This window comes from Corvus moneduloides, chromosome 4, assembly GCF_009650955.1.
Source record: "Corvus moneduloides isolate bCorMon1 chromosome 4, bCorMon1.pri, whole genome shotgun sequence".
Classification (NCBI taxonomy): domain Eukaryota; kingdom Metazoa; phylum Chordata; class Aves; order Passeriformes; family Corvidae; genus Corvus; species Corvus moneduloides.
The window spans coordinates 21,698,225-21,722,465 of NC_045479.1; the positions used below are offsets into that span (position 1 = coordinate 21,698,225).

General features: G+C 39.8%; 1 protein-coding gene across 3 annotated transcripts in view; it reads right to left on the reverse strand.

Annotated features, from left to right (window-relative positions):
• The window catches only part of LARGE1 (LARGE xylosyl- and glucuronyltransferase 1), a 274,450-nt gene that overhangs the window by 44,477 nt on the left and 205,732 nt on the right, over nucleotides 1-24,241 (reverse strand). For all 3 annotated transcript variants that reach the window (XM_032105181.1, XM_032105182.1, XM_032105183.1), the window contains 3 exons: nucleotides 21,479-21,583; nucleotides 5,090-5,202; nucleotides 3,442-3,567 (listed from right to left, as the gene is read on the reverse strand). In XM_032105181.1, the coding sequence (XP_031961072.1) occupies nucleotides 3,442-3,567; nucleotides 5,090-5,202; nucleotides 21,479-21,583 (344 nt within the window). The remainder of the gene's footprint in view (nucleotides 1-3,441; nucleotides 3,568-5,089; nucleotides 5,203-21,478; nucleotides 21,584-24,241) is intronic.

A 24,241-nucleotide genomic window follows, 5' to 3' on the forward strand; every position in this document is an offset into this window, starting at 1 on the left:
TGAGGTCATGATTCATTGCCAAAGGTATCAAAATTCATTACCTTCTTTCATAGTACTTTTCCTGCCATTAGGTTTGTGCCAAATCATAGTAACTGAGGTTTCCTTACAGACAGGAACAAACTACTAACCAAGAAGCACTCAAAAGCAGGGGCTAACCCAGGAAAAGCAATGCACAAACGAACCTCAGTTTCAGATCAGTCCCCCACCAAAAAATAAAAAAAATCAGTAAAATGGATAGAGATGCAACTTAATGAGGACTGAAAAGAGAAAAAGGTGATTACTCTTCAGGCAATATGAAATATTCAACTGCTCCCTAAACCTTGCATAAATGTGAACAAAGCAGCAAAGAAGTGTCTACACACACACACACACACACACACACACATATCCCTGAACAGCCGCCAGCCCTGGGGGTCTAAGTTTATTTGACACAATGCTGTGTATAAGGGATGACAAATCCTCACTTCCCATGGACTTTGAGGCCAGATGGAATTAAATCAGCACCTTTTCGGTCTGACAGGAGGAATGCACTCTGATTTGGCTGAGGACTATTTGACTGGGTCAGCTTTACCTTTGAATTTAAATCTCTCCATTCACTTCCTTCTGTCCTATGCTATCCTTCTTTATCCCCCAGTACAAACTTCAAAATCTTTCTTTCTCTCTTACCCTGGAGGTTTGTTTTACCTTGTTTCTCATTCCAGTCTTACCATGAAATACAGAATGTGCCAAATCTGTTGTGTTTTACCATTTATATTAAATGCCATGGAACTGACTAACTCTGGTGATTTTAAGAGTGGAATTTTTAACTTGGAGTAATGACATTTGTTAATTTTTTGTGAGACTCATATACCAAACCAGCTGGTTTCTTTACAGAACTAGAATTTTGATAATTTTCATAATGCAAATTCACAACTTTAATTGGTCTATGCCTTTATTTTTTTTTTTTTAATTGTATGACGAAGTTTAAACAGTGCTGCCTGAGGGCCAGTCCTTTAACTGCTCAATATGGGAAAAGCTTTATTGAAACCGTGGGGTTTTATGTGCATGAGGTAAGATTCTGGCCTCTCTTTCAAGGCAAAGAATTTCAGCCTGATTTAGTATGCAGGGGGTAATTTTAGTAGCATGGATAAGTCCAGCTTAGCTGAAGAAATTGCTTATGTGTCTGCGCCCCTTGTTGAGTTAAAATACCTCAGACCCGAAAATCAGTGGAGAATATTACACATCTTAGACTTCACTGCCTGTGCTGTAATAGAACTGATGGTGTGACACGTAAACAGCAATAAACAACCAAGCCTGAATTATAGTTGTAAAGGTAAATTTGTTAATTGAAAAGAAAGGATTTATTTTTAACATACTTCTATCAAATGCTTATTTGTAGGTGTTATATGTGAGTTAGATGTCCCACATCTGAAGCAGATTAGTTAATACAGTCACTGGAGTCGGAAGATCAGGTGTCTACTCTGAGGTGAGCTCCACCAGCCTCAAAAGGATGACACTTTGGCTGTCTAAATCCAGATGTACAGCACACTGAAAGCACCTTACAGTTATCCTGCCTGCCCACCAGCTGCCTTGCCAAAAGGGTATCTTCTCCTGTAGGTCTGTGTTTTATCTGCCAGTCCTATAATGGAGATAACAGAGAGCCCCTATGGTGACTCAAACGTGTTCAGGAAACGGAACCAAGCCCTTGATCCTTGTTATCAGCTTCAGTATCTTTGCCTCATGTAAATGGCTGTGTCTTTACCTTGTGCTGCGTCCAATCTGACTGTCTCAATTATATAAATTAATCTCAGCCTTTAATTTACAGCAAAATACCGTGATATGTCACAGGTGGGAGGTATATTTTTCTGAAGTTCATCTTTTAGGAAACATTTTCTCTGTTCTATATATTTCCTTTTGTTTCAGGCCCTGCAATTGCTGTCATACATGATTCCCAACATGAATGCAGTGCTAAAATCTCTACTGGCACTTTGTTACAAGTCATAAAACTATGATGCTTTTAAAGTGCCTGTGTTGATCCTTCCCTACAAACAGATACCATAAACCATTTAGTGATTAGTGAACTGACAGAATAGTGATTTAACTTTAAAAGCTGTCTTCTATGGATCACACCTGAATAGTCAGTTGTGAATACTTTATATAAGAAATTCAAGCAATGTTGACCAGTTTTGACAGGTCAGTTAACCCATGTAGAAGAACTTCGGTCTCTTGGAAGCACAGCATTTGTAATCAGTGTGTTGAGAGTGATTGATTTTCTATATTCATCCAATATCTGGTGTTCATACCGAACACTCCTGCTGTTACTCTACAAATTGCTACAAGGGAAAGCTTGGTTAGATTTAGGATGTATGTTGTACAAAGAGGGTGGCTAAACTCTGGAACATGGGGCCAGGGAGCATGTGGAATCTCAGTGTTTGGAGATTTGACACTCATCTGCACAAGGCACTGAGCAACCGGGTCTGTGTTGGTCCTGCATTAAGTGGGGTTTGGATGATCTCCAGAGGGCCCTTGCAACCTCTTCCACAGTTTTGTGTCTTTCTCTTTTTTTTGAAAACACCATTTACATTCTCAAAACATAAATCCAAATATACAAACCTTAACCGAGTTTTAAAATCAATCACCAAAAACTACCTAATATTTACTACGTTCTGATGGAATCTACTGCTGCACAGTCCTATTCCACACCCAGACAAAGCTCAATCGAGCCTCAGTTCTGAACTCTCTGCATGCTACATTTGAGTCTTTGAGTCCGGTCTTTCAAAATGGCCACAGCACAAATGATGTTCATTTACCCATATCTGTTAAAATTTATCCTGCTTTTATATTCTACTTGTTAATAGTGAAAAATGTGCTATTAAACTGACACTATAGGTTCATTTCATTAACAGGTTTTTACTCAGCTTTTTTTTTTGGGACAAATCCTGGAAAAATGAGTGGCAACATGATTGGGTTAAGTGTATGCAAAGGCTAAATATGAAGTGAGCAAGATCTTTACATTTCTGCTAATGCTTTTCTAGCTAGGGTCTGCCCAATCCTCTCTGTGAATTTCACTGTATTAAATTATGTTCAGTAAAGAGTTTCAAACTTGTCCAGTACAAAAAGGACAGGTTTTGTATTCTTTGTCTAGGAAGAGCTAAGACCTGGGACAGCAATAAAAACTCAGCAGTAAGCTGCATTGGCACAGGTGGCAGGTACAGAATGTAAGAGGCAAAGCACTTCTTTAACACCTTGCCAAACCCCAAAGCAGCATCTATATTTGAATTTTCTAGTAGTAGTCAAAATGCACAAAGCCAAAGTCACATTTTCTTCCCCTGTCTGGGTGTCCTTATAAACTATATGTGTTAGTTTCCCCCCCACTTAAGGAAGTTTATCTTTCTCTGACAGTGGAGTCCTGCACTCTCTGTCCCAAAGGACACTACTCATCCAGCCTCCTGTGCAACATACCTTCAGGTCAGACACATCTCTGTAGCACTGCTCGGAACGGGTGTGATCAGAAAGCTGCACATTCCAGAAACATGGGAGCTGGTAGACAAGGAAGGGATTTTGTTTGATGACTGCATTGAAGATATCCTAGCAGAAAAAAACCAGAGAAACATTTGGGTATGTTGTTTCTACCATGTGTGAGGTGATCTCAACTCCTTCCCCAGATGACTGTCCCTCTCCCCCTCACAGGCAGAAATTCCAATGGCGATGGCAAGACGAAGTCTGTAAACCTTTCTCCATAATTCTGTTTCTGTGGAGGGTGCTATTAATCTAAGGGGTGATATATAGATCTGGGTAAGAGGAACAAGCTCTCCTGACACACAGAGCTAAGGGACTCCAGCAAAGCTCTCAAACATTTATCTTGTACTGCTGGCATGAGGTGTGGTTCCTCTTCTAGTAACCAGGAAGAGTAGCAGGCAGGAAACAACACAGTGCCTGCTGGTACTAAGTACTGCACCACTTTTTAATAAAGGGGAGGAAAGTGATCCTGGCAGCTACACTGCTTCAAGGCGAATTACTTGGTGTGATTTTAGCTAGCATTTTATTTTTGCAACAAGTACTCCAGGTACTTTATGGAAAAGGCATGTAGGACAGACCTGCAGAGCAGCCTACACCATGAGGGACAGAAAGTGTTCTGCCCCTAAGCAGCCATTCTGCTGGAGAAGTAAGTAACAAGGACAATCTGAGGGTAAGGTATTAGGGGAAGACACAAGCAGCCTTTCTCTGCTTTGCAGAATTCTTTCCCATCCAGGTATTAGACAGCAACTCAGGATGTGACTGAAAACACAGTGAAGCTGCAGGAATCATCTTAATGAACCCCAGGAGCTTTTGGATCACCCTGCAAAGACACCATACGAAGTGCACATCTCCATGTGCACAGTAAGGAGGAGCGTGCTTCCTTTGTGGTGAGTGGTCATCAGCCAGATGTAGCTCAGAAGGACAACAAACGTCTGAATATGATGCTGTATTGAGTTAACATGCTCAAGTTGTTGAGGACGAATTATTGGTTCAGGTCTAGTATTACATTAACAGGGTTTCTGGGCTTAAACTGAGAGCTGGCAAGAAGCACAAATTGAAAAACTGTATTTCTGTGTTTAGGCACACTATTTCATCTCTTGGCCTCAGTTTCCTATCTGTGGCAGGGAGACAGCAACACTTTTGTCTTAACAGGGCTGTTGTGGCAAGAAGTACATTAAAAGACAACTGGGACTCATCTGCCAGAAACAGTAAAGAAATATCAGGAGACTCTTAAAACTAAAGTCTGATTAGACAATAACCAGTGGGAAAAGACACAGTATATTTGGACTTCTAGTGTCTGGAGAGTTCTGTGTTGAAGAAGGGAGGACAGAAAATGAAAGTGTGAAAACCCCGTTCGTCTCTCTTATGAATCATCTGACCAGAGGAGGTAAAAATGTCAGTGTAGTAAGAGAAACCTTGTGACTAAATCTTCATTCTCTTCCACATTTTCCCCAGGACAATTCAACAAATGGTGACTACAAGCACAACAGCTTTCCCCTGCCTTTTCCCACATCTCATTCCCTTTCCCTTTCTTTCTTTCCTCAATCCATGGCTTAGTGGCTGTCCCACAGCCCTGCAGTGTCCTACTCACCTGGTCAGCCAGTGAAGTGGACAGCATGCTCATTAGCTCTCGCTCCGCCGTGAGTCTCCACATCTGCTCCCACTTCATCTTCCGCAACTTATCGAGCAGCAGCAAGATCACCCCTGAAGGGAAACATGGGGCAGAGAACAAGAGAACCATGACGTCACATGTCAGCCAAAGGGCCATCCTGCTCATGTGCTGATTCAGCAGCTAAAACAGGACATCAAGTTACCTGACACATCTGATTGCCATCCTTGAAACTTTTCCAAGGAACAGATTATCAATGCTGGTTACAACCTAGACTCCGAGAGGGCCTGCCATTCAGGCACCAAGTGTTCACAGAACAGGATCCTCAAATCGGAAACTTTAAGTTGGAAAAAACGTACCTCAACATGCATTGTTATTTCTGTTGCTTTTTGTGTGGCCAAAATTCCTGGTGTACAAGAAAGGAAAACAGCAGAAGCAATGAAGCCGGATTGAAACATCAGCAAAACCTTTCCTACAGTGTCTTAGAAAAATCTGCTTGAAAAATGAATTTGGAAAGACTTAGATAAGAGCGCTGTCATGGGGAATGAATGCAGACTGCAGGACCACAAAGGAGGAGTACCAATAAACAGCAGCCTTGCAGGCTGACAGAAACTACCTAGTAAGAGCAATGATGGGTTCTGTGTTGTTTCATATCTTCATTAGTGGAAGGGGGAAGTAAACAGAACAGTAATGACATCTGCAAATGACATTTAACAAGAGGTTTTACAAAAAAATATCATGGCAACTGTAGAGAACCATAGCAGCTACACAGAAGAATATGAAATGACAAAAAGCAGGCACTGGGAAAAGCTGCCTCAGGGAGTCCAAGTTGATAAAACGAGAAGTAATGAGAAAAAGAAAGGATATGTAGTGTGAATGCTTAAGAAAAATTCTCCTAAAACCGCTGCGGTGAAATAAACTAAAAATGGCAGATAAAAGACTTTATTTCATGAGTATTTCCAAATCAGACTACACCAGGATTAGAAAATGTACCTGAACAATGCTGAACTGGTTGGGAGAGGACAAAGGTGGTTCCAGTTCCTTCCCATATTTAGTTTCTATGACATGGCAAGCTTCTTTCTAGTAAAACCTGGCACTGCTATGAATAAAAAGAAAACCTCTCCTGGCAGTGAATTTTGTGGCCTATTTTAGTTGTGTTTTCCATTTCAGTCCATCTGGTTCCCAAGGATGCTGGAAACCTTTACTGGAGGGATCCCCTTTCATCTTCAGTCAACCTTTCTGCTTCCAGCTGTTGGACTGGAAAGGGATGCATTGTCACAACGTGCTACAGTTTATTTATGCCAGTGTGTTTGCCTTCTCTCCAGCACAGGGGAAGCCTATTTGGAGCACGTAGTGTGCGTGCACTAGATTCTAAGAGAGACATTATGCATTGTCTGAAATTCTGCACCAGTATGAAGCAGGTTCCTTGTGCTGCAGCGATAAACTGGGTGGGAGATCTCCTCTCTGGCAAAGGATTTTTTCCAGCTGGCAAGAACTGCCAGCTTTGCAGTGAAATGCAACTGAGAAGGTTCTTTATTAAGAAAAATAAAGAATAATGGTAAAATTCAGTTAACTGTAATAGAATAGTTTTTATAGTTTATAGACAACAAAACAATTTTTCTTAATTCCTCTATGCTTCCAGTCTGAGGAGGAAAAGGGGAAATGTTTTAATATGTGCAGTATTCCCTGATTTTTTTTTGACTTCCACTCTTATGCTAGCAGCAGATTATGGCACTGCAGCTAACAAGATTATGCTGTCCTGAGGGGCTATCATGGTAGCAGCTGAGGAAAAGAGGCAGATGGAGTGGAAAAACTGGAATATATGTGAGAAAGGATGTATTAAATTATAATGCAATCATGGCTATTGAAAATATTCACAAGGTTTTAATGTTTCAGCGTCACAACTAATTTCAACATGATTTCTATTTTAATTCACCTACAGGCTTGAGTTTAACACCTTTGTACAGTTTCTATTTGGGCTTCTAATTTACTGCTGCCATAAAAATAACTACTAGAGAATATTTATAGCAAGTTTAAATATTTACTCATTAGTATTAGTGGGAATAAGATATTTCTACTAAGAGGAGAATTTAATACTATTCCCCTAGTTAGTGTTATTAAGTCCAAAAGCAAAGCAAAAGCATGTGTTTGGGGAACTTTTAAATAGTTCATGCAGAGGAAAAATTACTCTTTTTCAGAACAGTGAACTTCAGGTTCTCGTCTATATTGTTGTGTTGCCAAAAGCAAACACAACTAACTCCAATCTGCACAATTAGTTTGCAGGCAAAGTGTCTGAAAGAAGGAAAGGAAAATATTTGCCTCAGGATCCACTTCCCTCTGAGTCAAATTGACTGAAATCTCAGACTAAATTCAAGATGACATACAGCTGAACATAAGGGGAAAAGGGACTCACTCTCATCTGCTGTACTGGGGGAAGAGGAGACTGGAGGAAAAACAAGAAATCAAAGGAATATTTTATTAACATCTGGCCCCAGGCAGTGGGACTTCTGATCTTTCGAGAAGTGCAGCATCTTCCTGCCCTAACCTACCTGAGAAAAACAAAAGAAAAGCTTGGCAGCAAACAAACAGAAAAAACATCTCATGAGTATTAAACAAATTATGATCAGCCACAGAACACCCTATTTCCCTTGTCCTGAGGAAATAGTTCAGGCATATCCAGAGATGTAAATATCTCAAATATCTCAAAGAGAAAGAATGCTTTATTACTAAGTATGTGGAACACATCCCAGTCTAGTTATTACTTGAATGGCATTTTTCTCCCGCTGCTTGATGAGATTTTGCTTGAACTACCAAAATTTGACAGATTCTGAATTGTTCAAACAGACAAACAAACAAGAAAGCAAACAAACAAACAAAGCAGTTTCTCAAAAATGTCACTTAAGGACACACATGAAAAACCCAGCTCCAAAAGCAAAAGGGAAAAAAAAACTCCCCCAGGACCCCAAAAAAGTAATTTGGTGAATAAATTGGATAAAACATGGCAATAAATCTGAATTAACATATTGGTATTAAAATATTTCAGTTGGGAAACACTGTAAATTTTTTTTGGTACATTTTAAAACTCAACTAACTGTAAAATAATTTTCATCTCAAAACTGATACAAATTAAAAATCCTATTGAAAATTATTACAAGATCTGAAAAGGAAAATAAATGTTTCTTTCTGGGTCTAATCAAACTTTGGGAGTCACTTGAGTTTTTTGTCCTTTTCCAATTCTTGGATTCAATGTAAAACAACTTTTTTGTTCTTCCAATGCTTTCACTAAGCAACAGTTTCCATAGATGCTTCTAGGCATGCCAACAAATTAATCTGTTTCTGTTTGGTGTGGGGGGTTTTTTTTGGTTAATCTGCTCCAGAACAAAATATTTTATTTCATTTTTCTGAATAGTAAATTGGAAGTCTGCAGAAAGACCAGCAATTTCCCTTGGAATGCTACTGAGCATCTCCACCTTTTGCTTCAGGAACAAAGACTATGGCTTTTCCTGAAATTCAGAGAGGAACATATAGCAGAGCTGAAAGTAATAAACCAGTACTTATGACAGAACAGAATTACCTGGAGAAGTTATAGTGAAACTGGACAAGCTTTCAAACTCAAGCAATTAATTACAATGGGCCTTTTAAGGTGCCTGAAAAAACAGTGCTGTGGGGGAAGAAAATGTAATTCCTAAGAAATCATTTTCTGTATGATCTTGCCTGTTCCTTTTGGGTGGAACAGGATGCTTTTGTGAGCCTTTGAGGCAATGCCATTTTTTGGGAGTAGCACCTACAGAGCCTATCCTTGTCAGATTTTTAAAAATTCTTCTTGAAATTAAGCCTGCAACAGTGAACCATCTAGACAAACAGGAAGCAGATATCATTATAATATCCAAAACAGACACGTAAGACACGCTTCAAAATATATCATAAAGCAATAGTGAGTTTTAAAAAAATGAGTGGGATTTTGCAATAGCTAAGCAGCACACCAAAGAGCATACACCAAGCCACTGAAATGCTGTAAGAAATAATGTTAAACAGGCCTGGCATTATGGAGATTTGCTGTAATAAATATCTGACACAGAAATTTAGGGCAGTAAGCTAACACGTTTCATGAAACAGATTTGGCACCAAACATTTGAATTCAGTTTTAGGTGCAACGGAAGGGACTTGCAGCTCTGCTGTCCCAGGAGAAGCTCCATGCTAGTGCTGACTGCTTAGTACTCTAGCAAATACTTATGCAACCTCTTTTAATTCTGTTTTATTGTATCTGAAATCAATGGAAGCGACCCCAGTGTGTAATGCTAGGACTGTGACTGTGCCTTTCCTGCATCAGGGCTCCAGTGACCAGTATTGTTAAGGACTGCATTTGGATTCCACTGAGCCACAGCTCCACATCACTGACTGTGGCCTCTGTTTTCCACCCAGAGTATCAAGAGCAAACAGAAAAACACAAGCATATGGCAGTTAAGGATTAAAAAATTAAATAAAAGCTATAATTCCAAAACAAGCCACTGCACATATTATAAAATCTTCATTTTAAGTCTCTGTGTGGATGAAATTCACTGCATTTATTTCACTTGGTTTACAGACTATCTGTTCCTCATCATTTGACCAGCCATATCATTAATGCAATAAAGCCATATATGCCTATAGCTTTTAACATGGTATGACCAGAGGACTGTCATTCTAGCATCTGGAGCATCCTGATACATTATTTAACCATGAACTTATATGCACCAGCCTTTTTTTTCTCAAACAAGCTCTTCACAATCTAAAAACCCAAATGAATAAAACCTTGCAGGGATGCACAATGTGTTCATTGAGAATAAATGATGATTCCACATTTGAACTTTTCTCTAAGAAAACTGAGCAGGGCTGAGAAGCTGTTTTGAAACAAAGTGTGTGTCCCTCCAGGCATGGTGACAGAATGCAATAGCCTTTGTTTTCTCTGCACATGTATTAAAAGTGAAGCTGTCATAGAGTGCATTTTGAAATGTTGTGCAGTCACTCTGTTGGGAGTCTGGTTCCTCCTGAAGCATTATAAACATTTGGTTTACACTTCCTGATGACCATTTAATGAAATAGAAGACTTTTACTTTCTTTATTCTCCTCTTCCCAAGTATGCTATTTTTCCTTAGGCAGAATTAAGATGAATGTTTTACTCAAGCACAGTTCTAACTTCTTATTATAGAGTTGCTGACTGTAGCTCAGAATGTCCCAGTTTTCTGTTTCTTTACTGCTTAGATGCTGGTTTTCCTGAGCAATTTGGAAGAAGACACACGTGCTTTCTATCTTCTCGTTAATGACTTCCACTTCTGGGGGAATTTCTCCAACTTTCTGAAAGCCCCAAAGCTGCTACAGAAGAATTTCCTTGATTCCAGAGTCTATAAGGTCTGAAGGAGAGCAATCATGAGCTGTAAGACTTTTAGCAGGTCTGTGGAGAAAAACCTCTGCTACTTTAGAGACCATCCTGCTAAGTAATGCTCTCTCCTCTTATCTCCCAGAGTGTTTCGAAGAGAGCTAACAATTCCACAAGGCCTTTCAGAGGTCAGCACAGAAAAACCATCTCTAGACCTGAAGAACTTGGCCTTCTATCACACAGACCCCAAGCAATATGAAGTCCCAAGCAGTACAAATTCACACACTTAACAGCCCAAATTGCTGAAAAGGTTTGCCTAACATGGAAAACAACATGGCTGGGAAAAAGACAAATATTAGGAAAAAAAAAAAAAAAAAAGGGAAACAAGGGGTTATTCCCAGCTGCTGTACTTGCTTTGGGCATCAAGGAAGACATTAAGGATAGCAACTTTTCTCAGAACCCTGTGTTTCCTAAACCCTGTGCAAAGAGTTGTAGGAGACAAAACCATCTGTGAAGCTCCTTACATGGCTTTCAAAAAGCTCCTGTTTTCTTATAGCCTTTGCACTCAGTGACCCGTGTGAGTATATAGCGTAGAGAGACTACTTTTTACAGACAAAATGGAAATATTCCAGGGACTTCTCATTTGGAAATGGCTTCTAAGAAGGGAAAAAACCCTGTAAGAGGCACATCATTAAAATCTCTTGAAATTCAACAGACTGGGAAAGCTTTTGCTGAGAAGTTTTAAACCTCAGATAACACATTCTAACTTCAGACCTGCAAAGGGAGGGAGGAGGGAGGTTTCAGCCTTTACATGCCATAGCACAATGGCACTGACCACATGAAGCAGAGATCTGTCTCAAAGACATCTCACACCACTACCATGCACAAGGATCACCCAACACTACTCCATGTGCATCTCTGTACACGTCTGAAAGGAATCATGAAGGTGCCAAAAGTGGACACTAGCTAAAAGATGGCCAGGTAACCATCTTTTCATAAAGCATTTTGAAATGTGAGATTTAAAAAGAAAAGTAATATGGGGGGGTGGGGAGGGGGCAGGGGGGAGGAGTGTGAATGTGGAAAATTTCTACAAAGTTTTAAAGAACTTTTCCTCTCTTCAATGCTAAAATTGCAGTAAGTTCTTATATGCAAGATTAGCTGTGGTTTCATTTGCCTAGGTGCTTAGGTGGCTTCAACAGGAAAACAAAGTCCTGGTTAAATACTAATTTAAGTGATAAAGTCAGAAAGGATAATTTTTGGCTCTTGCATAACATCGATTATTTTTCAAAATCAGTTTGGGGTCTACTAGAACATAACTTCTAGAAAAACATTCAGTCTTTATTTAAAAATTTACAATAATGGATAATCTACCACAAACTTTGATAAGTTATTCCAATGCATAATTACCCTGATGAAGGGTACTTCACTTATTCTAATTTGAACATCTCTTTGAACTTTCAGTCATTTGATCTTGCTGAACCTTTGCTAAATTGGCAAGCCCTCTATTAAGAAATGTTATTTTCTCCTCCAAATATGAATAACCTAGGATCAAATTATCCTTTGACTTGCTCCCAGATAAGTTCCTGGAGCCATTTTCCCCAACTTTATGGGAAATTTTCCAGTATTAGCTCTGAACTTTGCAGATTTGTAAGTGGTTATCTTTGGCCTGTGGAGATTAACCTTCTGATGCCACTTTTAAGCATTAGAAAGAGGTGCCAAATGGAGTGTAGTCCTATCCATGCTACCTTCCAGAAATACTTCCTGTAGTGAACTACCAACAAATTACACTATTTTTTTTTTTACAAGACAGTTTGTTTCTGAGAAGGACAGGGTACCAACTAATTTCTGTGCCCTGTGGATAATCAGGGAGCCAAGAGCGAAGAATGAGCTGGGCAGCAAAGTTACCTGGCAGTGTAGACATCAGGTATGACAGGAGTCAAAAGCCTCCATCCCATACCAAACAAATGCATCTCCTGTATTCATACTTGAAATTACTCTGGTTGTACACCCAATGATCACACAAAGTATTTTGTCAATCATATTAAACCTGGAGTTCATGATCATCTGATTATCCATCCTGGACTGTCATGCATCTCTTAATTCTTTCTGAACATAAAATTCTACGTCAGTGCCTCAAAACACAGAATTGTGAGTGTCACAACTCTACATAACGCCAGAGGAACTAGACTTTGGGTGAGCTGTCCTGAAGAGGAATCACAGAATAATATAGACTGTACAGGGTTCCTGTGCAGGAGGTCCAATCATTGGATCTCAGTGTGCAGGCATGTTTGGAAAAAGGATCACACAAAGCTTGTTTTTATGGATAAAAACTGAGGACGTTTTCTGAAATTTGCTGACTATTTGCCCTGTTAAAAGCAAGTATGTCTTCCAAAAGTAATTTATCTTGGACTCTCCACTAAAGAACCACCCACCTTTAAAAGAAAAAAAAAAATTGTTTCTTGATCCTTGGCTCTTGTTTAAGTTTCTTTAATGCAAGCATCAGGATTTATATCAGATATGGACCTTATCCATGATACTTATCTATGTTTTATTCTTCCACAGAAAGCAGCAAAAAAGTGAAAGGTAACAGGGACCACTGCTTTAAACTATGCGAGGCCTTTTGGTTTTCATTCTCTCAAAGACATCATATTTAAGAGGGGTCAAAATGTCAACAATTTTACAAGGTTTCCACTTGGGACTATGTGAAGAGGAAAAATGCACCCCGCACAGGTGCTAATTATTTTGGCTGGCTTCTAATCTCAACGGTGTCTGCCTTACACTTTCCATCATGGTGGAGAATAGCTTCCAAAAGCAGTTTCTAATATTAACAATTAGTCCACAAGACTAATTGTAACAATGGGCACAAAGAGCAAGAACCTGTCATAGTTTCTGGGTCTGGTGTTCACTCAACACCTTAGCAACAAAAGAGGAGGTGTGGTTCAGGGCTGAACCACCTGAAAGGTATTTCCTTCTGTTTGGATGACAAAGAGGTTTGGGGTTTTGTATTCAGAAACAACCATAAAACTTCCTCTTGCCTTTCTCTCCCCTTAATGGGCAGTTTATTGACTGAGATTCAGGAGGAATAGAACATTCTAAGAAACGGATAAGGGGAACGGAAGCAGCAGCACACAATGAAAAAGCCTGGGAATTAACTACAGCATTTAAAAAACCCCAGGAAACATAATCCTTCCTGCACAACCACTTATTTTCTAGTAACAGAGACAAGGATTAGGTTCACAACAGAAATGCAGGGATGTATTTGCCTAAGGAGCTGTCTGTCATGCTCGTATAGCCAAAGTGGGGTATAGTTTGGATAGGTGCACTAGAAGGAGCCTGCAAAGCTGGATTCCCAAGTTTGAAGGGTTGTGTTCAGCAATAAACACTCAGATGGTGGTCGGTTACAAGGGGTACTCCACAGGAGTTGGTACTGGGGCTGATACTGGGTAGCACTCAGATTAATGAGATGGAAATGGGATAGAATGTGTCCTCAGCAATGTCTCACAGGTGACCAAACTGGGGGCCTTGCCCAAATACCCTGGGGATGGGCTGCTACTCAGTGACCTCGACAAGCTGGTGGACAAGCGGGTACGAGAAAGCTCCTAAAATTCAACAGAAAGTCCTGAATGGGATATTCCTGAATGGAGAGTACAGGCTGGAGGACAAGTGGATCTAAAGGAGCTTTCCAGGAGAAGTTCTAGGGGAGTTGGTGGACAGCAAGCTGAACATGAGCCAGCAGTAAGTCTTGGGCCACATGAGCCTTTAGGTCATGGGAAATGATTACCACTCTTGGTTCAACACTTGTAAGAGCAGATCTGAAGTACTGTTTTGGATTCCTCAATCAAATAAGTACCCTGACACGCTGAAGTAAATCTATCAGAGAGCAACCCAAACAGTTAAAGGCCTGGCATTCATGAGGAGAAGCTGGGAGAATTGGCCTTCTTCAGCCTGGGGAAGAGAAGGTTGAGGGATCTCCTGTTGCTTTCTAAAACTACTTAATGGAGCCACACACTCCAATAGATGCACAGGGACAGAATGAGAGGTAACAGACACATACTGCAGCAAAGGAAATTCTAATTACATATTACCAATTTTTTCTCTTATTTTTTACTGAATAGAAAAATAGTAGCTGAATACAAGAACAGGCTGCTTTGAGAGGTATCCATGAAGACACTTAAAACTCAGCTGGAAAAGGCCCTGAGCAACCTGAGCTGACTTTCAATGGGAAGAGGGCCAAAAGACCTCGGGAGATCTTTTCTGACCTAAATTGCCTATAATTCAACAGTTCTACTTGGGAAAGCTTCTCTTTTCACTGTCTGTGACTTGAGAACTACTGTGTAGAGATGATCTGTGTGTAGAGGGTATTGCAGTGCTCCTGTCCTCCCCTGAGTTCATTTTGACAAAGAGAGTGCAGAAGGGAAGGCTGAGGAGCTACAGCAGGAACAATTAAAGTCAGGATGTAGCTGAACATAAAGACAAAAAAGACAATGAGGAAAGGCAAGAAATAAGCTGCTTCTTCTGAGATTTGTGTCCACTCAGTTTTGCAGATTCTTCTCTTTCAAAGTCTCTTGGTGGTTTTTTAAAGAGGAAAGGTTTGTCCTGAACTTAGTTTGCCCTAACACAAAAATGATTAAAGCATAGTGATTTCTGTAGCAAATAGCACCTAAGAGGGTGATCTGACTATGACCAAATCCAATTGGTTTTGTTGGCACTCTCTTAGTGGGAATGGCTTTGACACAGGGGGTAGAAAGACATCTTAGTTACTCTGCTACTTTCTGTGACAGGCACCAAGCTCCCTATTAAGAGTCCAAAGATGGAGTCCAGCTGTGATACCTCTTTTCTTTGCTTTGGGACTGTGGCTAAAACTGCTGTCTCTGTCTCTACAAAAAGGAACTGCCTTTACACAATCACTTTTATGAGCACAATGAGAAACTGGAAAGTGAACTTGCACTTCAGAAGAAAACTGGTTTTACTATTACTATGCATTTGTCTGGAGTTCTCCCGTCATATAATAGAAGGCTTTGTTCTCGGTTTAGGCACCTGGATGTCTTTATTAAGCTTTTATGTGCAAGTCTTTCATCTAAATTTAACCTGCTAATGATTGTCCCTCTACAATAAAGAGGGCATTTCAGAGTGCTGGACAACATAATTACTGATCAAGGTATGTATGTTCACATAAAGAACTGCCTTGATCAAGCTAAAAATAAAACACTTCAAAATGATATTTTAAATCATTACACTGGAATGCTACATCTAAATGCCTGATTTATGTACATTACATGGAGAACTTTACATTATGGACTCAGGTCAGACCAATAAAACCCCCAAAACTAGGACAATTTAATCAACTAAAAAGAAACACATTTTATTTACTCCAATACATCTAGAATCTGGTATAGGCTGTCTAAATGGCACTTTTTAAAATCACGTATTTCTTAAGAGACAAATGTTTTCAGTGTTTCAAAAGAAGTCTGGTGGTGTTTTTTAAAAGGACAGTTATTACAGGGGCTGAGAGATTCAATTTTTAAGAAGTAGAGGATGTACCTGAGAGAATGCCATGAACAGTAGACTAATTCAGCCACAGTAATGCCATTACTACATGCACAGGCCTCTCAAACTAGAGGCACCATTAGAAAAATCAAATACATATTGACCCTCATTTCAGAAATGTCAAGCGTGCTGTAAACAAGTTCTCAGTACATCACATGCTTTAGAAAGTGCACGAGAAAGACTGGAAAAGAAGCTATTCTTTGAGGGTAGTCAGCTTATTTTTAAGTGCAAGCTACAGATTACAGACAACAAAGATAAGGATATGGTCATCAAAAGCAGAATTATCACTTTAGCTTCCCACCTTTGACACAAACAGACTGGTATTTCCTGTTGAGACTAAAAGCAACCATGTGCTGGCACTTCCTAAACTGCGACCTGGACAATGTGCACAATACTTGTACTTATAAATGCACCTTTACGTGTATAAAGCTCACGTGTATCAGTATGCTTTGCACTGATAACACTATTTACTGAGTAAACTCCCAGTGTCTTAAAGGAGGAGTAATCTAATCCAAAAAACTGGCACAGTGTGAACCTAAGTAGATGAAGAAAGTGCTGCTTTTTGACTTGTCATCAGTGTTGGACATGGGTTTTTTAATCATTAAAATGCATTTTTCATCTGTTTGCAAAGGCTCCTGTACTTTCAACCAACCCTAATGACAGCAGCTCCCGTACTAAACATGACTAATATTTTAACTAATGTGAGACAAGAATGTTGCAATGGCTTTTAGAGGGGGCATAGCCAAGTTTTGTCAGGCCACGATGGGGGGTATTGAAAAGGTTCTATAAACCATGAGTTTTCTGACTTCTTTGTTCACTGAGGCAATTTGACAGAATCCTCCTCTCTCAAGCAGCCAGCATACATGAGTACAATTACCATAATGCCATGAGCAGGAGCCTGTGGAGCTCGGCTGAAAGCTGTTACCAGGTTTCTGGAGCAGGACCACAGGCAGTGCCATGACTACCAACAGCCCATTTTGCACTGCTTTACCAGTCATTTGTTTTCTGCACTGAGGATGCACAATATCATCATGAAGGAGCACAAGATGTGATCCAGACTAATTTCACATAAACAGTCTGTTCTACCCTTGTCTCTTTTCATTCAAATTTGTTAAATACTATGCAAAAATGACGTAACATATGCTTTCAATTTCCAATTCAACTTCCACAGGTCCTTTTTTTCAGGGAAACAATAAAGGAGACAGACTCATTCTAGCACTCTTCCAGTCATTACAAACACGGGAGTAATAAGGCGCAGCACACACGTAGCCTAGTAATCGTTAGGTGCTAGCCATTCCCTTCTGTTCCCAATCCACAAATCTGGTAATGTCACATCTCCCAGTGTGGGAGTATGAATTCTCAGTTCAAGCTGTTGAGACACCTCCTTACGGTTTCTGGTGGCTGCACTGAGGCAGTGCATTTCAGATGAGCCTCAAATCCTCGGGATGGGCTTGTGTAGTCTAGAAGTCTGAAATCCCCTGGGCCAAAGTTTTTAAAAATGACCCCCTGGCACCCCAATTACAGATTCATCCTAAAGCTCCATTTGGCAGGCATGGGGTCCATTCTCAGCTGATGGAAGTTGGGTCTGCTGCACTAAAGCCAGAGAAGCCAGGGGTGATTCACACTCCTGAAGAAGTGGCCCGGAGTCTTAACAGGCACCAGAGACTGCTTTTAAAAGCTATTCTCCACCATGATGGAAAGTATAAGGCAGACAAAGTACTAAAAGCTTTTACGTTTAGAATTTCTTTTACAAGATACTTTTCTGAGGACTAAGATGACTGTTACTCCTGAAATGAACATCAAACCGTACAGTGCAACTCTGGAGCTATCAGTTTAACATCTGTAAAAAGAAAAATCATAGTGTAGCAATACTGTCAAAAGCAGAGTTAGTCAGTGAAATATAATATAGTTACATAGCAAGAGAAGTGTGCTTGAACTAGTGTATGAGGAATCTGGAAGAGTTAACTCAGTGCAGACAAGCAACATGGAGTGGATGATATATAAAAAGGGCATTTGATTAAGCAGCTTACTGAGTGCTTGCCAGTGAAGTACAGAAAAAAACTTGGAAATCTTTGTGGTACAGAAAGAATTGTGTTTAAAATGCTTGAGGAAGAGAATGTTATCGCAAATAAAGAACGGTTCTAACTAAGAACATTTTAAACACTAATTAAATCGTCACTGAACTGATTTTGAGTTTGGTCTGGTTTTCTTACAATTATATTATCATGGACTAAAGTGTGACTTGGATTATCTGCCTCTGCAAATGAGGAAGAATGAAAAACAACCAAATAAAATCTTTCCTTAAAAATCTGTATTGGCTGTCAGGAGATCTGGCCTGGGCACACAGGAAGAGGAGATTGCAAATGCTTACTGGGTTTAAAGAACCAGTGGAGAAGGAACAAACACATTTTTGCCTTTAATGCATCTGTCTTCTGGGACTCTCCCAACCTATATGTTGTCCAAAGAGGCTCAGGCATAGAAAGATAAGAGAGAAAGAGAAATTATTTCCTTCTTAAACTGTGAGGAAGCAGTGGAACAATTTTGACTTTGAGGGGTGCTTCTGAATCAAATCTTCCAGGGTTAAGTCTGGCTGAGGAAGCTCACATAAACATCTCTTTTCTTAAGATTGTATCCTAGGTCTGCAGTAAACACTCTCCCACGAGCAAAAGCAAAGTCTACCTGAGAGCCTCCCCTTGATCCAGCTCTGTTTAGCTCATTAAAGTTTCAGGGGTCTGGGGACCCTTTCAGTGTTCCTAAGTACAGTTCTAGGCACCTGAATTTTTATGCCTTCCCCCTCCTGGACCACTGCCTTTCATGAATGTTTTTCTTAAGAGATATTGCCTCTCTTTTCAGTGCACCCCCATTTAGTTTTCTGAATCCTCCTTGGCCACACTGTTGCATTCAGTGTCAATTATTTTAATTTACTGAACACATCAAACAAGCTCCAGTTTCATCTTCCTTGAGAAATGTGTACCTCCAGTCTCTGCTAGATTACTCAGGCAAACAATTAATTCAATCAAGAAATTTATACTAAATGGTGCTGATTCTGTCAATAACCTAATTTCTTACTTCTCAGAGGTTGCACTGTTTCACTCAGTGACCTCTGGTTCCACATACTTGAAAAAACAACATACCACTTCTTACAATGACTTGTCAATCTTCCATACATTATCTACCTGCTGGCTTCTTTCTAAAAAAAAGTTTTTATAACTACAAGGTGAGTTGTGTGAAGAAAGAAAATTGTGAGAAAAATAAAATCATTTGCAGGATTATGGGATTATGCATGGCTTGGTAGGTATGTATTAATACAAGGATTAACACATGCAATGTATATGAAGGACTGCAGATATTTGATTATTTTTGCTTTCAGTGGAAGATTTATGTGATATACTGACATTTGCTGTTCCCATAAATCATGTGGAACAGTAAGTTAAGACAACATAAATTAAAGCCTTACAGAATTTTTTTAACATTAGCATTTTAGATCTCTATATATACTTTATACTACCCACCATACGTTACTGCATTATTCTGATGTTATGTGGTTGTGCCAGCTTTCTCTCTGCCAGCATTAAAATGGCAGAAAAGAAAAAGCAAAAACACAGCAGAAAGAAAGTAGCTATGGAGGGTGGTCATGTCTCAGTACGACAAAAGATACTGCTTTCTGGTGTAACAGTGAACTGAACTGATCCCAACAAGTTGAGTTGTGTTAACAAAAGCCTTCCGATTTCAGGAAAAATCCATGAAACTTATCTCCGTCTCATGCTTTTGGGGGGCTGGGGAACAGGGGTGGGCAGACCCAGCCTTTCTATTTGCAATTCTGGCAAAGAAGAGTCAGGAAAACAACCTATTCTGCCAAAATCTTGTATCCATACCAATCTATGTTCTGTTAAGCTATTCCTTTGAACGTTACCAGAAAACAGAGAAGCTCTGCAGAGGCTACAAATTCACAAAAATTAGTGGGATTCCCACAAATATACATAGGAATATAGAAATACAGACGACCCAACCACAACTTGTTCAATCTTTTTTCTGGTTAGTCTGTTTAATTCAATCCAATGTATTTCTGTGAAGTAAAATCACTATTATGGTGAATAATTCCCTGATAGTGCAGGGATATTTAAATGGACTCATCTGTTCCAAATGGAGGCTTCACCATCTGTTCTGTCCTTTTATTACAAAGAGAGAGGGAACCTAACTCACTGCATCAGCATGTAAAGCCTAGCATTGAAATGATTTAGATGCATGTGTGTGTTCTTTATGCACCTGGTAAGTTTTCCCACATACCAAACAAAAATCAGTGGGAAGACCTGTCTCTTGTAACCTAATAAATTCTCTGACCTACTGCCTTTATTCCTTTCTCATGGCAGCAGAAATTGATGGCCAGTAGCTTGCATTTTATTAGGACGATTATGACCCTGTTGCTGTCCTGCAGGAGTTATTATCTTCATTGGGCTAGCATTTTGTGATGTTACTTCTCTACAGAAAATGAACCTCAATTCCTATTCTGTTGGGGAAGATGAAACAGGAAAGCCTTATAAATATGATTGCCTGACAAAAGATTTTGGGAATATGAAAACTACAGGCGACATCGAAATGAAAGCCACTTTTGAAATACCAAGTCTTAGTTACTGAACAACTGGAAAACAATGGTATGGCCAACTGAAGGTAATCCCCTCTTGATTGAACAATACCCTCTGCTTGCAGGCAGGTCCAAGGGTCAGAGCAGACCCTACTAGCTCAGCAGAAGGGGTCCAAAGAGTAGTTTTTAGAAGTTAAGATGTAACACTCTATGGTAATATAAGAACTCTTATAGGCTGTATGTAAATGCTATAGGATTTGTATCTTGTATTAGATTGGTTAGTGACAATTAGAATATTCAGTACAGAAGATGATTTATTGTATTGTAACCAGGACTTCACCATTCCGTTCTATTCTCATCACTTCTTCTTCACTCTCATTCCTCTTGCTCTCTCTTACCCGCTTACTCTCTTGCTCTCTTGGGCCTGCTCAGAGCTGCCAGCTGCAGCTCTAAGCAGTGCCCCTATACCCACGCCCTTTGCAATAAACCGCATGTTCCAAGATCTGACTATAGAGATCTCGTCACTGTGTTCGTCTACGCCCAGTCCAGACTGAACCCCAAAGCTCCTACACTATTCATTCCCTCTTGCTGGGCCTATATATGAATCATCATGGACAGAAATCTTATAGGAGATGTGCTGTGGACCTATCAGATTGCATAAAAGCTCTGTTCTTCCCCAAAGGATGTCACACAATCTTTTCTAATACCACTTACAGAAGACCGAAAACTTCAAAACACCAAAAATTGTATCATTTTTACTTTTTCAAAAGATAAATTTAGCTGTAGCTTAGGAAAGGCAAATTACCACTTCTCACACTCTCTGTAGCAGGAGACTGACTGCACAGTCAATGCAAGCATTAATTCAAAGAAAACCCTCAGGTCCTACCTGTGTTGTAGCCCCTCCCAAGCGCTGGCCAGGGCCGATGGTTCTTCCAAAGGTTGCCCAAATACCAATCACTCTGGTTCTCCACTAAGCCAAGAACTTGCTGCCCTGGAAAATGACCAAATTGCAAGAAGATCATAAGATAAAAGCCAATCAATGGAAAACACACAAGACATCTGGAGAGGGACAACCAGTGGAAAGAGAAGGCAGAAGTTGGGGTGCTGCCTTCCTTCCATGCCTTCCGAAGAAGCTGCTTAGGTAACAAGACAGCAAGCCTGGAACAGCAAATTCAACACGGCTCATTTCTTCCCTTCTTCCCTGGCTAGTCTGAGTAATTAAACACTGTGGGAACCTTTGTCACGCTGACAGAAATATATCACCCAGACAAATCTGAATGCTGCTTGATTTTGGAATACAATGATGGAGAATCCTCCTAGTGAGAATTAAGTGTTGGTAAAATGATCATCTAAAATGAAGATCTGTTCATACTCTGATGGAGATAATATAATTGAAGAACAAGGCTCAGTATAACAAGTTATCCTCTTCCCATGTTCCCCCTACTAGTTTCAGGGGTTTTTTTTCTCAGTCACAAAGGAAACCCCTTTTGCTCAGAAAAATACTGGATTTGAAGAGTTTACCGACATAAGAAAGTTACATCATTTTAGTTTGAGTAATTTAAAAGTCATTTAGGTAAGCCTGTATAGAATGCTGCATAGAAATTATGACTTCAGTTTTATTTTAGTTCATCTTACATTGATTAGCAGCTGGCTTCAGCTAGAGTAAAATGTATTTTAAATCAAATGCGTCTAGGAGGTTTGCACTGCTTAAAAATCAACGAAAATATGAATGTTTGTATAGGTAAGGACTTAATTATGTATCCTAAAATGTGGTGTATAAAATGTAAATAAGAGAAGTGATTATAATGATGCTCTGGTAACAGAGGACAGAGGGAAGGGGAGAACTGCATTTGGATCTAGTCAGAGAAAGGAAAAGGAATGGTGCTTTGAAAGAGGGACATGCTCAGTGAGGGCACTGAGACTGGTACTGAGACTGAGACTGGAAATGATTTTGCAACCTTTTGGGAAAGCAATTAAGCATCATGCTTTGAAGGCTCATTTTCAAATCCCAGCTATGCTCATAAAATTGTGTGTATGGTCACAGCAGTGTACTGAAAGCCTGAAATGATCATTATATGTTGCTTACACAGAACCACAGCTGTATTACTAAAATTTCAGTATGGCCCAAGACAAGGCTGGGCTGAGAACAAGACATGAAGACAGATATGATTAATTCAATTTTCTAATTGGCTTGAAAGGTGATTGCAATACTCTCCTGTGGTATCTGTAATTCAGTGGAATGTCAGTAACCCGAGCGTGTCTCGAATGCTATTTCAAAGACTGTGAGCAGCAGTGATTGGCCAATGCATATAAAAAATAACCCAGAACACTACGAAAGCATTCAAGGAGTGAATGGAAATCAACCTAAAAATAACTGTGAGAGATTACCAAGTCTACTCCACACCACTCCAACATCATCCTCCTCTATCCTAATGACAACATGTCACTCCTCATCAGACCTTATTTTCCACTAATGTCTCTTCTATTCCATTACATATTTATTATACCATACATATAATTTTTCACATTAGACCCCATAAATTGTTTTTTAAGAAGGTGGAAAATCTGGGGGAGAGCAAAAGGATCATATAAAAGACCCATTGGTGCTAGTGAAAACTGGTCATACTAACAGAGTGCAATGCACAAGCAACTGAAGGAAATTACAAGCTAGAAGCAAACGTATCCTAAGCACCTCTGTTCGTACAGATGAACCACAGCATCTCTCAACCCGTGAGACACATGGAACACATTGCAGAGTGCATGAGACATCACAAGCCATATACTGTGAGGAAATATAAAAGGGATCTCAACTGGCTGAAAGGAGCCTAAGGCAAAAAGAGGCTGAAGGACACAATTTAAACCAACACTTGTTGACTCCATGCTGGAAGTTTGCCTGTTTATAGCCACTCCCTTATAGCTGCAATAGAATAAATGAAGATAAGAAATGACACTGGCTAGTAAAGGATGAGAAAAAAAACCCCAAACAATAGAAAATGCAGGTGCAGCTGGGCTGGAATGGGTTGGCACAGTTGGTAGGAAGAGAGTGACCCTGCCCATCATCTAATAGCACATTTCACAACTCAGCAGGCCACAGATCCTTTTCAGGATAGTAGAGCTACCATCAAAAGAAGTGTTAGAATTTCATTTGCAAGGAGCAGGTACCAAACTTCTTTACCATGGAGCATCAATCTCCTTTCATTATTTTAGCCTCACAAATTTCCCAACATGCTACAGACTATAGCCTTAAAACCAATGGGTAAGAAAAAATAAAAAATCTTAATGCTTGTTAATGGTTTTCCTTTCCCATGTACCAGTCCAAAATCTCAGTTCTAATTACTTACCCCTGAAATACTTATTTCTCAATTATTATTTCTCATGCCAAGATAAACTGGAAAAGGTTCAGGAAATTATGTTTGCGTGTATTTACTGCAGCTGTGTAATTTCCTTCCACATTTTCCCTTTATTTTTGAAGACACCAGAACAAATCTTGCTTTCACCAGTATTCCCTGAGGTTTGATATGGGACACGGACGAAGGCAGGAATTAACATCATGTAAGCTTTAGGGCTCAGATACATGGATCAGATAATGTGACTTCCTGTGTATCATCTGAGCTGGAATAACTGCATGTACACGTCCTTTTAGCTTGTC